The following is a 13,938-nucleotide window of genomic DNA, read 5'->3' on the forward strand; positions in this document are numbered from 1 at the left end:
CTCGACCTCCAACTCACGCTTCGCCTGCTTGATGTCGTCGAACGCAGCCTTGGCGTCCGCGAGCTCCGTCACAATGCCATTGTGTGACTGGAGAAGTGATTTTCGGTTTTGCTCTTGCGAATTGAGCAGGTCGTAGAGCTCCTCGTGGGACTTGGTCTGGACTTCCTTGAGGGACAGCTGGCCAGTGCGGAGGCTATTCTCCAGAGCAGAGACCTTTTTGGCAGAGTCGTCCAGCATATCGTGCAGCCTAAAGTTCTCCCGCTCAAGCTTCTGCACACGACGCAAGCTTGGACTCTCATCTTCCCAACGTTTGGTTGGAGATCGGTCAATTTGACCTTGGAGGTGTCGGTTCCTCAGCTCGGACATTTGGAGCTGGTTCTGTAAAAGCTCAACCTCTGAGGCAAGGTCCATGTTCTTCTTTTGCGTGACGGTATCGGTGGTCCTGTCAGAACGGACAGACTCGGCATTGCTCATTTGACGCTGGAAGGGTGGAGTGCCGACAGGAGTGCTGAAAGCACTAAAAGGTCTCCTGTTCTCGAGATCCTTTCGGTACGAGGGGTTACGGGAGTGAGCTTGGTTGAGCTGGTTTTGATTCATCTCCTCGAGGAGGGCGCGCTTATTGCTCGAGTGTCGTGCACCAAGGTCGCTAAGCTCACCATCGTAACGCTCTCGAAGCTCCTCAACCAAAATCTCGGCATTGATCGCCCTTTCGTTAGCTTGACGGAGGGCCAGCTGAGTTTGGTCAAGCTCCTTGGCGAGATCGATGGCCCTGTCGATGTCAGCCTTTGCAGACTCGTACGTCACAGGCTCATCGCCGGATCCCTCTGGATCGAAAACCTTCCGAAGCAATAGCAGCTGACTCCTGGTCTCTTCAAGCTCTGCATTGGCATTTTCGAGTGCCGACTGGATGGTGCGAATGTTTGCCTGAGCTTGAGTCCGAAGTTGACGCTCAGTCTCAAGCTTGCGGTTCGAGTCAGCAAGTTGGAGGTTCGCAGTTGAAGCTGCCTTCTCCGCGTTGCGGCTGGCCATTTGTTCGCGCGTGACTTCGTGGTTGACATCTTCCAAGCCCAGAGCAAGCTTCTCCTTTTGCTTTTCGAGAGAGGTGATTGTGAGTTGCGCATCCTCGACTTGACGATGGAGCTTCTTGTTTTCTTCCTCCAGCTTGGTCTTTTCACTAGACAGTTGCGTAATGCGTGTCCTTTGCGTGTCACCAGCACGGGAGTTTGACCGCGCAATGTCGAGGTTCTTTTGCTGAATCTTGTTGAGCAGCGCCTTGTTGTCGTTCTCCGAAGCCGAAAGGCGGCCCTTGATGGTAACCAACTCTCGCTCGAGCCTCTCCTTGTATTGGTCGTTGTAAGCCCGGTAGGTGTCCGACTCGGAAATCATTTGTGTCAGGCCTGAAACCTCATTGGAAAGACGGGCACATTCCGACTTCAAATCCTCTGTTTCCATTTCCTTGGCCTCCAGCTGTTTGCGCAGCACAGCCTGTCGCTCGTTGGCAAGGCGGACGACGTTCGTTTCGGCAGAGGCTTCGGCTTCAAGCTTTTCTTCCTGTAGCTCCAAAAACTTTTGACGCAAGCTGCGGAGTTCTTCTTGATAGTCTTTGCGCTCCTTGTCTGCGTTCGCGCGAGCTTCCGTGGCACGTCGAAGAACATCCTGTTGGACGTACATTTCCTTTTCAATGTTGATCTTGGCTTCCTTCAGTCCGTCATAGTCTTTCTTGAGACCGTTGTACTTGTGGTCGCTCAGCATTTGAACGTCATCACGAGACTGTCTCTCACGGCTGAGATCAGACTGAACCTGGTACAGTTCCTTTTTCAGATCGTCCAGCTGCTTTGCCAAGAATTTTCGCTCTTCGACAGCATCAGCGTCTTCAGACAATTTGGCCTCGAGCATCGTTTTGGCATCCGCCGCCTCTCGCTCGAGCTGAGCCTTGGCAGACTGCATGGCTTCCATTTCCGCCTTGACCTCGCGAAGTTGAGACTGAATGCTGTCATGTCGAGTCGACAAAGTTTTCCACTCTATCTCCATTTTCTGCCGATCTGATTCGTGCTGCTTGTTCTCAGACTTGAGAATTGCGAGTTCACTGTCTTTACGACGGACAAGGTCCTCGTAGCTGGTGGCGCTGTTTGACAAATCAGACATTTGCGTTCGGATCTCGCGGTTCTCATCGACCAGGTCCTTGATTTGCTTTTTGGAAGCATTGAGGTCCCGCGTAGTTGTTGCAAGCTTGACATCCAGATCTTGGTCGTTTTTGAGCATCTTAGCCTCGAGATCTTTCAACTTCCGCTCCTTCAGCCCAAGGTGGCTGTTGAGCATGTTGACTTCTTGCTGGAGCTTTTCCTCGGCCGCGGTCCGCTGATTACGAGAGCTTTCCAGGTCCGTTACTTGAAGATCGAGCTCGGTGATCCTGTCCAGGAGGTCTTGCTTTTCAGTCTCCAGAGCTCCAATGATTTCACCGGCTTGTTCGAGTTCCTGACGCCACTGCTCAGCTTGCTCTTCCGTCTGCTTCTTTGCAATCATCAGCGCTGACAGTTGCGCCTCCAGGTTGTCAGAGTCGGCCTCGGCTTCGGCAAGTCTTTCAGTAAGCTCAGCTTCTCGTTCCTGAAGACGCTTGAAAATTTCTTCCTTGTCCAGTGCCAAAGCGCGCTCGCTTTCGAGAGTGTCCTGGATGCGTTGGACTTCAGTCTCAGCACGACGACGCTCTTCTTCGATTCTTTGGCGCTCGGACGCCTCATCGCGCCTCTGGTTCTCGAGCTGTTGAATCATCTCATCGCGCTTCTTGACTTCTTGGGCCTGACGAGTAGCTCCGAGCAGTGGCCTCATGCGAACGAATAGTTTCCACCACGGATTGTCTTGCAAATCGAGATAGACTTGAAAGTTGTGGTGAATCACGCGCGTGGCTTCTGCACGATAGAGCCGCTTGTGTGCAATACGCCTCTGAACATAACCGCGAGCAACTGATTGGAAGCCGCCGACAATCTTGCTAATCAGAGTATCACGCTGCTCTTCCAACTCGGCCAAGACTCCGGCACGGAAGAAGACCTTGGTGAGACCGACGCGGTAGAACGAACGATCCATGTTGAGCTTTTCCAAAATCATTCTGGCGGCAGTCTGGCCTTCCAAGTATTCTTTGGGAATGTCGTTGCAGAGGATCTCGTATCGTTGACGGAACTCTGCGAACGTCAATCTGTTGGGAAACCCGGTGCGGGCGATCCTGATTCCCTCCAAGACACCATTGCAGCGGAGCTGATCGAGAACGAGGGGGGCGCTGAAAAGTTTTGGTCGTTTCTTGTGATTTGGCAGAATGCATCTGACAAAGTGCGGATGAGTGGAATGCAACTGCCCCATGAGCTTTGACAGATTCTCCTTGTGTTTCTGTGCAACAGTTCTGAAGAGGCCTTTCTTGACCAGGCTTCGCGTGGCACCAGCATCTTCATCAGTATCTGCACAATCCGCAAAGAGGGTGGAAACATGTCTGTCGTTTGACCGAGCCAGAAGGCGAGTCACATTGTCGTTCATGGGATCTTTGTTCTTCTCCAGCCAGCCACTGGTTGAATATTCCACCTCGGCCGCGTAGTGGGTAAGGATAAATCCGTTCGTCAACATGGAACGCCTGTACTTTGGTGTTTTGCGATCCCAAAGCTGATGCAGTTTTTCTGTAAAGGATTGGTCGGTGGCCTTAGGCATTACCGAGTCCTCGTCCAAGCAAGAGAAGATACCAATCGGATTCGACAACTCGATGAGGTCGATGGTGGGTTGGAGGTCGCGTCCAAAGTCAATAAACTTCCATTCAATCTGTTCTCTGGCGTACTCTTCTTGTTCCAAGACGAACATGTGGTGATTGAAGAACTGCTGTAACTTCTCATTGGTGTAGTTGATGCAGAGCTGTTCGAAGCTGTTCTCGTCAAAAATTTCGAAACCAGCGATATCAAGGACGCCGATGAAGTGGGAGTCGTCGGAGCCGTTGCCAGTCAGCTCGAGCTGTCGATTGATCCGGTTGACCAAGTCTCCAAACCCGCGCTCGTAGATTCCTTTGGCGAGAGCGTCAAGCGCGAGTCGGACCTGATCGGGCGTCTGTGTCTTCTCGACCCATTCTCTGCCAGCCTTGACACGTGGGTGCAACAGAGCTTTTATGAATGGGTCTGCAGGGATGCCCAAGAGACGACAGACCTTTCGTGCTTGTTCTTCAGAGTCGGGGTCTAGAGCCGCTTGGTCGCCGCGTAAGCTCTCCTTGACGACAGTGATGTTTCCCAAGTGGAGGACAGCGGCGACCGTTTTGAGAATCATCCTCTGGTCCTTTTCCGAGAAATTCATGACATGAAAGGCCTCGATCAATGAATTCCATTCCTCGGCATCAGAAACGCCAGTGATGGTGTCGTTGCCGTTCCTGGTGTAGTCAAAGTCCTCAAAGTCGAGTCCGCTCAGCATAAACTCCTGCTTCATTTGCGGATCGGCTCCGCGGAGAAGCTGGTAGAATACGTGGTAGTTTCGCTCGGTCGAGTTCAACCGGACCACCCTTGACTTCTCCAGGAGGTACCAATCAATGTAAGCACCGGCAATCTGGCCAGCTCGGGTGAATTCGATCCTTATGAATTTACCAAATCTCGAGGAATTGTTGTTTCTCACGGTCTGGGCATTTCCAAACGCCTCGAGAATCGGATTTGCGCGGAGAATCTGTTCCGACAGATTTGACAAGTGTCGAGCACCTGATTTGACCCGGGGAGTATCTGTCGTGGCAACAGCAGCAAGATACTGGATAACCTTTTTGGTGTTTTCCGTCTTTCCAGCGCCCGACTCGCCAGTGACGAGAATGCTTTGATTCTTGCCCTCGTCGACCAGGTTCCGGAATGCTTCGTCGGCCATGGCAAAAATATGAGGCTTGGTATCCTCCCGTGTCCGTCCTCGGTACATGTTGACGTATTCGCGCGAGTATATTGGAAGGGGGCAGTAGGGATTGACAGTGACCAAGAACAGGCCCGAGTACGTCTATGGTCCGTGAGTAAGATGTCTAAAAACTGGGCGAACCACTTACGTAGATCAGGTCTGCTTGATACCTCATGTGGAGGTTGTGAATGACTGAAGGCTCATTCAAGTGCGTCAACTCTGCCATGTCGTCGGCCTTGTCGAATTTGGCGGGGTTGACTTTGTCAACACTGTCGGCGTCGACGGTTTGTTGCTTTGTCCTGGTAAGCTATTGCCCACAACAAGTACTTGAGCACTCACGTTGCCATCGTCGCACTGCACCAACAGCTGGTTGTCGTCCAGCTCTTCGACCACCCAGCCCCGCAGGAACGCCTTGTCCTGGTCCTTCAACCAGACATATCTCTTGCCCGAAAAGTCGTTCTCGCCCTCGATGCCGCGCACGAGTTGGGGCGCATTTTGCATTTCTTCGGACTTGATGAATTTGGGCGCAAAGGTTCCAGCGGCAGAGGCGTTCTGTCGTTGCGAGTTGGAGCGGAGGCGAGTGGTATTACTTCTTCCGGGTATCAAGGCATTAGAGGACTGGGTCCGGGAATGAGCTGAAGGCTGCGAAGGTGGTGGTGAAAGCGAGGAGAAATTCATTGATTGAGGTCTAGAGGTATTCGAGGTGGGAGTCGGAGATGGCGATGAGGAGCCTCTGTTGAAAGGGCTGGCGCGCCATCGTGGGCCGTTTTGCGCGGGGGCGCTCATGTCGCGCGGCGAGGTCAAGGTGGTCAAGGGAGGGTATCAAACGGGAATTGCATGCCGCGGGGAGGCAGAGGAAAAGCAGCGAAGAAAGGCACCTGTTCAGTATGTACAGCGCATTGGAAAGGGTGCTCGACGGGAGAGGAGGAGAGGTCTGGCGCGTGGAGAGTGAGTCCCTCTCACCACGGCAGTTGTTTACCTATGCGACCATGGCCCGTGTGGCAGGGCAACTGGAAGGACCCCAGCCCGCCAGCCATCCACATCCGCGCCATGCCGCTGCTGGACTAGCCTCGCTTAGCTACCCGGCAGATCCTCAGCCCTTGAGCCGACATTTTCCCACGGCAAGAACCAACTAACCCAACTTGACCCAGCCGTCCAACTCTCCACCACGACACCACGTCGACCACCCCCCGACCCTCATCCTTTTTACTCTCGATATTCTCACTCCCCCCATCTCCCCTCCCCCCTGCTGCTCTTGAGCGCTGTCAGCTTCATCGCCTGTGTGCCGATTGCTCCTCGAGCCTGCGCTACTCACGGCGACGCGTTTGCTCCGTCTGCTCCTCCGCTTTCGCCCCCTCCGCATGACCAGTACGCGCCTTGACTCCTCCTCCTTGGCTGGAACTTGTTGCGCCTCTGCTACCCCATGCATAGTCGGCGTCTCGGACTACCCATCTCGCCTGATTGCCTCTGTGAATCGTAGCTGCTAACGCCCAGGTGCTCCCGGGAATCAAAATCCAAACTGTCATGGCCAACTGGCCGCCGCCTCCACCCTCTGCGCCGCCTCATCATGGTCTTCCATTTCACCCAGGCTTTGCGGCGCAGAATGGCCAGTCGACGCCCAACAACAATGGCGCCGCTTTCCAAATGCCGCCCTTCACGCCGCAAACTTCGCAGCCAACTCCCAACGCGCTTGCCTATCAGCAAAACGCTTCGTTTCCACCCGTCGCCCTGGCTGCAATGGATCCTGCTCAGGTTGCCGCTGCGATTCAGCAGATAACCGGCGGAAGCATGCAATTTCCTCTCCCCCCGATGCCGCCGCAGTCGGGCTTTCCACCGCCTCCTCCTCCAATCCCCTTTGGTTTCCCGCCACCTGGAAACCTTCCGGTTCCGATTCCACCGCAACCTCTGTCAACTCCGCACGCCGCGAGCCAGCACCCGTTACCGACCCCGCCGGCTCCCAATAATCGCGTCATGGAGATTGCAAACGCGGATAAGGAGGAAGGTGAGCTCAGTGATGAGCCGGAGCCAAATGCACGCGCTAGCGATACGCGTCATTCTTTTTCCGCTCAACAGAGCCGCGTGCGCGACGATCGATCTGCTGCTGGAGGTGATTTCTACCGTCCGGGGAAGGACGGAGTTGCTCCCACTGGTTCTGATGCCCGCTGGACGCGTAACAACAGACCTCTCGAGCCTCTGCAAACTGACATGGAGCACAATGCAGGCTTTGGCAGATATTCATCCAGCGCCCGGCCGCGATCACCTCGTGTTCCAGCTTATGGAGACAACTACTCTTCAATGAACTCGAGAGGCGATGAATCGCGTCGCCAAAGCCGATCCGACCACTGGCGTCGCGCGTCCGACCACTACGAACATCCTTCGCAGCAATACAAGAGTGTCATCGATTCGCGCTCCGAAGAGCAGCCTGGAGAAACGCTCTCCGGTAAAGCTATCCGAGGCTCGCAGCCGACCGATCCTGTGCCGGCGCAGAACATCAAGGAGCAGGCCGAGAATTTCCTGAGGGTATTGAGTGCTTGCGGCTTCAGCCTGACTGACGTGAAAAACTACGCTGCCCTTGACTCGCAAATCCTCGAGGATGTTTGGCGTTCTTTGGGTCTTCTCGTCGACCGAACGGAGCATGAAAAACCTCCCTCGCACGCGCCTCAAAAACAGATCGATGCCACAGTCAAAGCTTCCAACATTAGTCTCCCAGCCAAGCCGCCCGCAAAAGCAGCTGAGATCAAGCCTGCCGCATCGCGTCCGGCTGCCGCCCCACGAACTGTTGCCTCCGAAGCCAAACCCGAGGAGAAAACTGCAGTAGGTACCTCTGTTAGTAGTCGGAATAGCACAGCGAGTGTCGCCTCTCCGCCTGCCGACCGTGCTGCGTACATAGCTCGCTTGATGGCAGCCAAGAAGAACACGAGTGCGGCTGCGAACAAGCCGGCAGCTTCGGCGGGAAATCCGACTCCTGCCATGGAAGATAGAACGGCTACCATTGATCTCAATCACCCAACTCAAAGTCAGGCTTCTCCGGCTGAAGTTGGTTCGATTTCTACTGCCCCAAGTCAGAGTGCGCCGAGCCAGCCTGCTCCACAGCCTTTGCCAAATCGCGTTGCTCCAACCCAACCTGTTGCTCCTCAGACATCAACTTCTCAAAATGTCTCGGACCAAATCGTTCAAAGCACTACACCTTCAACTGTTGCAAACCCCGGCACCACTCGCATTCAAACATCACAGCAGCCTGTAGATCAGAAGGACCTTCCAGCCGTGGACCCTGCTGTTCTTGCGGCGCAGAAAAAGCAAGCACAGAATGAGCTTGTCAGAAAAAGGATCGAGGAGCTCAAGTTGCAGCGCCAGAAAGCGGATGCGGAGGAAGCTGCGCGTGCCAAAGCGCAGGCGGCTGTAGCGTCAGCCAATCCAAACCTGCGGCCATCACCAGCAACAAATGGGGCGGCCCTTTCACAGCAAATGCGCGCCTCAGCTAGTCTCCCCGCCAGACCTGCACCCCTGCAGGCAGCTGCGCAGACGGCAATGACGAGAACACCGGTACAGGACGACCAGGTGGCTCGCACGCCTCCCGCGAGTGTCTCCCCTGCTGGCGGCATCCCCGGCCTGATGCTGGCTGCGCCACCAGTCTCCCAGCCTTTTGCTCCGACAATAAGCACACCTGTATTAGCAGGTGGCTCGGTCAAAAACCGAAAGCGCCCCGTCGCTGCCGACTTTGACGATGTGAAGCCAGCGACGCCATCAGCCTTTAAGCGGCCCTTTGGGCAAAGCCGTTACGAAACCGGTACTGAGATGATGATTATCGAAGTCAGTGACGACGAAGGTAGCGTCGAGGACGTCAATGAAGCTGATGACCAGCTGCAGCAACCATTTCGAGCCTCGACGCAGCCACAGCCATACCAGTCGAAACAGACTGCCACCTCTGGTCAATACCCTCCGACCACAATCGATATTCCTCGACCGGGGATGGGGCATCAAAATTCTGCTCAGGTTACCCCTCCAGCCTCGCAAACGCCAGGCTCGGCTGCGCACGCCGACTCGCTGCGACGGAAAGAGGAGGAAATTGCCCTGTTGAAAAGAAAGCTCGTGGAACGCCAGCGCAACCTCAAGTCCAAGGGCCAGCCAAGCAGGACTGGGACTCCAGTCAACTCGGGTCCAGTAACACAAGTCTCTACGCCAGTACAGGCGGACAGTCCCGGCACTGCGCCTGGCCAATCGAATGGAGCTGCACCATCGAACATGAGTCCCCTGACGAGGGCTCTTGAAGATCGTGCACCCAGTGCGAGGGAACGCGAACGGAGCGGGTCGTTGCTCGCCGACAGGGGTAGTGCCAACCCGTCACCAGCTCCATCAGACTGGAAGACGCGCCGAAGAGCCGAGATAGAATCTGGCCTTACCGCCTTTGACGCCGACTTGAGCAAGAACATGAGTAGACTTGAACAACTTCGGAGAGAGATGGAGCAATTGGAGGAAGACAATCGAAGACGACAGAAGGAAAAGAATGATCTCGCCAACGAGCTCGAAAACCTTGGCATTGATACCGAGGGGATGGCGCATGAGGAGCTTCAGGCGAAGAAGGAGGAGATCATGCAGCAAAAGGAGGAGGCACGCGAAGCCGAAGCATCTATGGCCCAAGACTTCCACGAAGAGAAAGAATTGTCTCCCAACGAGTCGCTCCATGCTGGCGCAGACAAGTCCATGGCAAATGCAGATGACGAAGATGGGGGTTCGCAAGAGCATTCGATTCGGGAGAATCCTACGACCACCGAACAGCCCCAGGCTCAGCCGGAAGAGCTTTCCAAGAGCACTGAAGGACAATCAAGCCCTCGGGCTTCATCGATCATGGACGTTTCTGAAGAAGAGTCCGAAGACGCGTCCGACAAGACCGATGCTGAGATGGAGATGTCGGACAGTGAAGTTGATGAGAACTTCGCTGCACCCGAAGCTATTGGAGAGTCTCCAGAGAGTGGTGAGGCAGGAAGCCAGGAACAACAGCAGCCGGCGGCCACCGGACAACTTGAAGCAGACGCAGATTCTGAGGATTTCTATTCGCCAGAGCCTATGCCTCGCGCTTCGACCCCAGAGGCTGCGGACGACGCAATGGACATCGCCAGCGATTCCTCGTCCAGCGCTTCAAGCGAAGCAGACGAGGAAGACTACACGCCTCCAGGAAATGACCCTGTGGAAGTCGTCCAAGATCAGACCTCGCCTAATGGTGGTGGCGATGCTTCCTCGGAAGCCATGGACGAGGGTGAGGATGATTATGAGCCTTCCGATGCGCTTCCTGCAGCGGCTCACACGTCTTCGCCCTCGCCGTCTGAGACTTCTGTGCCCAAATTCGAGTCCGAGCACCCATCGCTGCGGAATTTCCCCACGTCGGCTTCACATTCTGGCTCTGAAGCTCCGTCGCAGACCCCAGAGGTGACAATCATTACTGACGACGTTGCTCCAGAGCTGCAGTCGCGACCTGAAACCAGTCGCGACAGCTCCCAGGTATGTGTGTCCTTAATAGGAGCTCTACAACTGACTTTGGGGCAGGCTCGCTCTACCGGTGACATTAAAACCCAACCATTCTTCACGCCTTACGAAAGCCCTCTGAAGATGTTCAAGGCATATCGCTATCACCCCAGCTACACCGAGAGCGTGTCTGGTGGGTTCAAGTCGCTAACCTATAGCCATGAAATCGACCCCATGAAACCAATCTGTCCATTCGAAGCAGCAGGTGGAATCTGCAACGACCCCGAGTGCGACGGGCAGCATTTTCGCGGCATGGGTATCAGCGGTGCGTCACAATGATGTTTCATTGTCTCCACTTTACCTTGCCCCCGTCCACAAGCTGATTTGAGGCTTGCTCACCCTACAGAAGACAAAATCCTCCTGCAACTCGGGATCGTCAACCCCGGACGCACCCAGGAAGACCAAGATTTGTGGCGGGTTGGTCTGAGGCAGATTCTCAAAAGTCTGCGTGAACAGGGCGTCAAGAGCGGCGAAGCTGTTGCCAAAGCCATCGCCGACTATCGCCGCGAATTCCTCAAGGACCCCAGTAGAGTGCTCAACCTCTGAAATCGCGACTTGGTATTTTGGGGCCATGGGTGGGCTTTGCCAACGCAGCGGACATAGGTTTGGCTGTTGGCTGGCCACCATGGCCTTCCGGAATATTGAAGCCCAGATTTGCCGTGACATGCTCTCTGAAGACACCACCTCTTCATTCCCTCGACTGCCCCCAGTCCCTGTCCGTTGCGACTCTTACGCTGAATCTACCGCACTCATGATTGCGGTCAACGTTTCGGAGAAAAAACAAAAAACAACAAAAGAAGGGGAGGAAACTGGGAAGTGGAGGCATTTTTCTAATTTGGCGGCATTGAAAATGGCGTAAACGGCGGTTGCGAACAGCGAGATACCCTCTTGCATTGGCAAGGTGTTACTCGAGTCTTATTCGACTGACTTGAACTTTGGCCTTTTCCCACTGAGTGGGCACATCTAAGCAGACTTGCGCCTGATGTTGATGTTCGAGAACAGCAAGGCACATGGGAGGAGGGTGACAAAAAAAGCATGGGACAGGCATAGGTAGTCTACATCGTAGAAACCCAAACCAGGTAATTCAAACTCTTTCAAACCTTCAACGCCGGTCTCGGATTGCTTCGTTGGATGTTTACTTCAAGACAATCATTGGCTCCATGTAACGCGACCAGGTAGGTGATCCGAGAGCCCAACATGGAAGGTCTTGACGCATTAACCTACTCATGGCAGGGCTGCAACTTTGCCGATTGGTTCAGTGGCTCGCACAAATCCCCGCGTCGACGACCCCACGCCCCGCCTTTAGCGACCCACTGTTTTCGTCTCTACCACGATACGGAGCAGCATGGCGCTGACGAGAGATAAAAAGCCGTGTTGGCCACGGAGACTGCTTTGACACATTCCTCCGGCTTTTTCACTAGACATTCCAATGGCTGCAACACCATCCACGCTTGCTCCCTTCTCCGTCAGCGGAAAGACGGCTGTTATTACGGGAGCTGGGTCAGGTGCAAAGTCTCTCTCTTTTCAATGTCTGCTCGATACTGACAGTCTCAGGCATCGGCTTCTGCTTCGCCGAACTGCTCCTCTCCAAGAACTGCAATGTCGTCATAGCAGATCTTTCTCTGCGCCCGGAAGCCCAGGCTCTAGTCTCCAAGTATTCCGACTCGACCAAGTCGCCGCGCGCCATCTTCGTCACCACCGACGTGCGCGACTGGCCCGCCCTGCAGCGCATGTTTGACGAGACGCTGCGCGCGTTTGGCGACTTCGACATTGTCTGCCCCGGCGCCGGGATATACGAACCGCACTGGTCAAACTTCTGGCATCCGCCGGGCCACCCAGAAGCAAAGGACCCTGCCGACGGCGGGCGCTACGCCACGCTCGACATCAACCTCACGCACCCCATTCGGGCGACGCAGCTGGCGCTGTCGTACTGGCTGCACCCGCGCCCAACGACCGTCACACGCAACGGCCAAGCAAGCACAACCACGCCGCCCAAAGCGTCGCCCCTGAACCCCAAGCGCATCGTGCACATCAGCAGTGTAGCAGGGCAGTCGCCCAGCCTGGCGAACCCCATCTACATCGCGACCAAGCACGCCATCTCAGGTTTCGTTCGCTGCCTCGGCCCGCTCGAGCCCGTAACCGGCATCCGCGTCAACGCCGTCGCCCCCGGCGTCATCAAGACGCCCCTGTGGACCGAGCACCCGGAGAAGATGATCTATACCGGCGGCGCCGAGGACGAGGGGTGGGTTGAGCCGGCCGAGGTGGCGGCCGCGATGCTGAGGTGTGCGGTGGAGGAGGGCCTCGCGTTGGGCAAGGTGCTTGAGGTGGGCAAGGGGAACACGAGACTTGTCAACGCGGTCAATGATCCGGGTCCTGATCGCGATCCTAGGAAGGGGTTGGTCACGGCCAAGTATGAGAAGGGTGTCCAGGCTGTGTTTGGCTGGCTGGCGCAGGATGGATGGGGGAGATCCAAGTTGTAGGTTTGCGGCGCATGTTCTTTTGTTGGTAGAGGCGCTAGAGTTATACAGTGGCTTTGGGGAGTAGTACTCTGCTTTTGCTCTCGTAGTCAGTGACTCTTCTCAGAAGCACTCGGTGAGCCCGATGTTATCCTCACCGATGGCAACATCTCATGCAGTGTGCCCTTCGACATATCCGCGGGCTCCTCTTGCGAGGAGCATCTGCCGCACCCAAACTCCACAGTCCCAAGTATACTGTGTAGAGATTCCACCTCCATCCGCCATGCTTGATCCCGGCTCTCCTCACTTCATCGCCCTGCCCAAATCCCGTTTCCGACCGTAGGACCCCTCTCCTCCTTGTATCTCTCCGTCGATACCTCAGTGTTTCCCCTGAAGTGAGATGTTCGATACGCTAGATCTGGTGGCTGGAGCGTACAGGGAGGAACCGTGCTCTCTTACAGAAGCGGCCAAGGAGGAGTCGTGCGCTCCGACGTAGGCCACCAAGGAGGGGTCGCGAGTTGCTGCAGAGCAGCCCAAGGAGCAGTCACTCGCTTTGACGCAGGCGGCCAGGGAGGAGCCGTACGCTTGTACAGAGGCGGCCGAGGGGGATTCGTACATTCCGACGGAGGCCATCGAGGAGGTATGCCTCCGCACAAAAGCCCAAGTAGGCCTCATATTCTTTGCGCAAGTGTATGTGTCTGGGAGGCTTTGTCAGCACCAGCAGCGCCTGTCAACGAGTTGTCGTGTATTCGCGAAGTGGCGTACAAGGAGCGGTCGTAAGCTTCCGCAGAGTCCACTGAGGAGTCTTCGTTGTTGTCAAGACTCAGTCCTCGGGCGCGATCGTAAGCCTGCGGAGTGGCTGTCAGGGGGTCCTCAGAGTCCATCAGTGAAGTCGCTTGGGAGTTGTCGTCGTCTTCCAGAGATGCAGTCCGGGAGGAATCGTCGTCCTGAACCAGCGCTGCTAGGGAAGAGTCGTTTTCTTGGAGAGAGGGTGCCCCAGAGCCTCTCACGGTGTTGATATCCCATTATCCAGAAGCTCCCCTGGAACCCCTTTCGAGAATCGGCTCCTCCGATC

General features: G+C 55.5%; 2 protein-coding genes across 2 annotated transcripts; both read left to right on the forward strand.

The window, feature by feature from the left end:
- Nucleotides 1–6,034: 6,034 nt before the first annotated feature.
- Nucleotides 6,035–10,953, forward strand: J3D65DRAFT_696181 (uncharacterized protein; the record flags this gene model as incomplete). The annotated part of the gene is made up of 3 exons (XM_066804023.1): nt 6,035–10,383; nt 10,429–10,672; nt 10,754–10,953. The coding sequence occupies exons 1-3, from the start codon at nt 6,412–6,414 to the stop codon at nt 10,951–10,953; spliced, it is 4,416 nt and encodes a 1,471-aa protein (XP_066655232.1). The 5' UTR covers nt 6,035–6,411.
- Nucleotides 10,954–11,718: 765 nt separating this feature from the next.
- Nucleotides 11,719–13,045, forward strand: J3D65DRAFT_624338 (short-chain dehydrogenase). Its single transcript, XM_066800236.1, has 2 exons — nt 11,719–11,912; nt 11,962–13,045. Exons 1-2 carry the CDS (start codon nt 11,837–11,839, stop codon nt 12,885–12,887), a joined length of 1,002 nt encoding a protein of 333 aa, XP_066655233.1. The 5' UTR covers nt 11,719–11,836; the 3' UTR covers nt 12,888–13,045.
- Nucleotides 13,046–13,938: the final 893 nt, after the last annotated feature.

The sequence above is a fragment of the Phyllosticta citribraziliensis genome (assembly GCF_038025025.1).
Source record: "Phyllosticta citribraziliensis strain CPC 17464 chromosome Unknown J3D65scaffold_6, whole genome shotgun sequence".
Classification (NCBI taxonomy): domain Eukaryota; kingdom Fungi; phylum Ascomycota; class Dothideomycetes; order Botryosphaeriales; family Phyllostictaceae; genus Phyllosticta; species Phyllosticta citribraziliensis.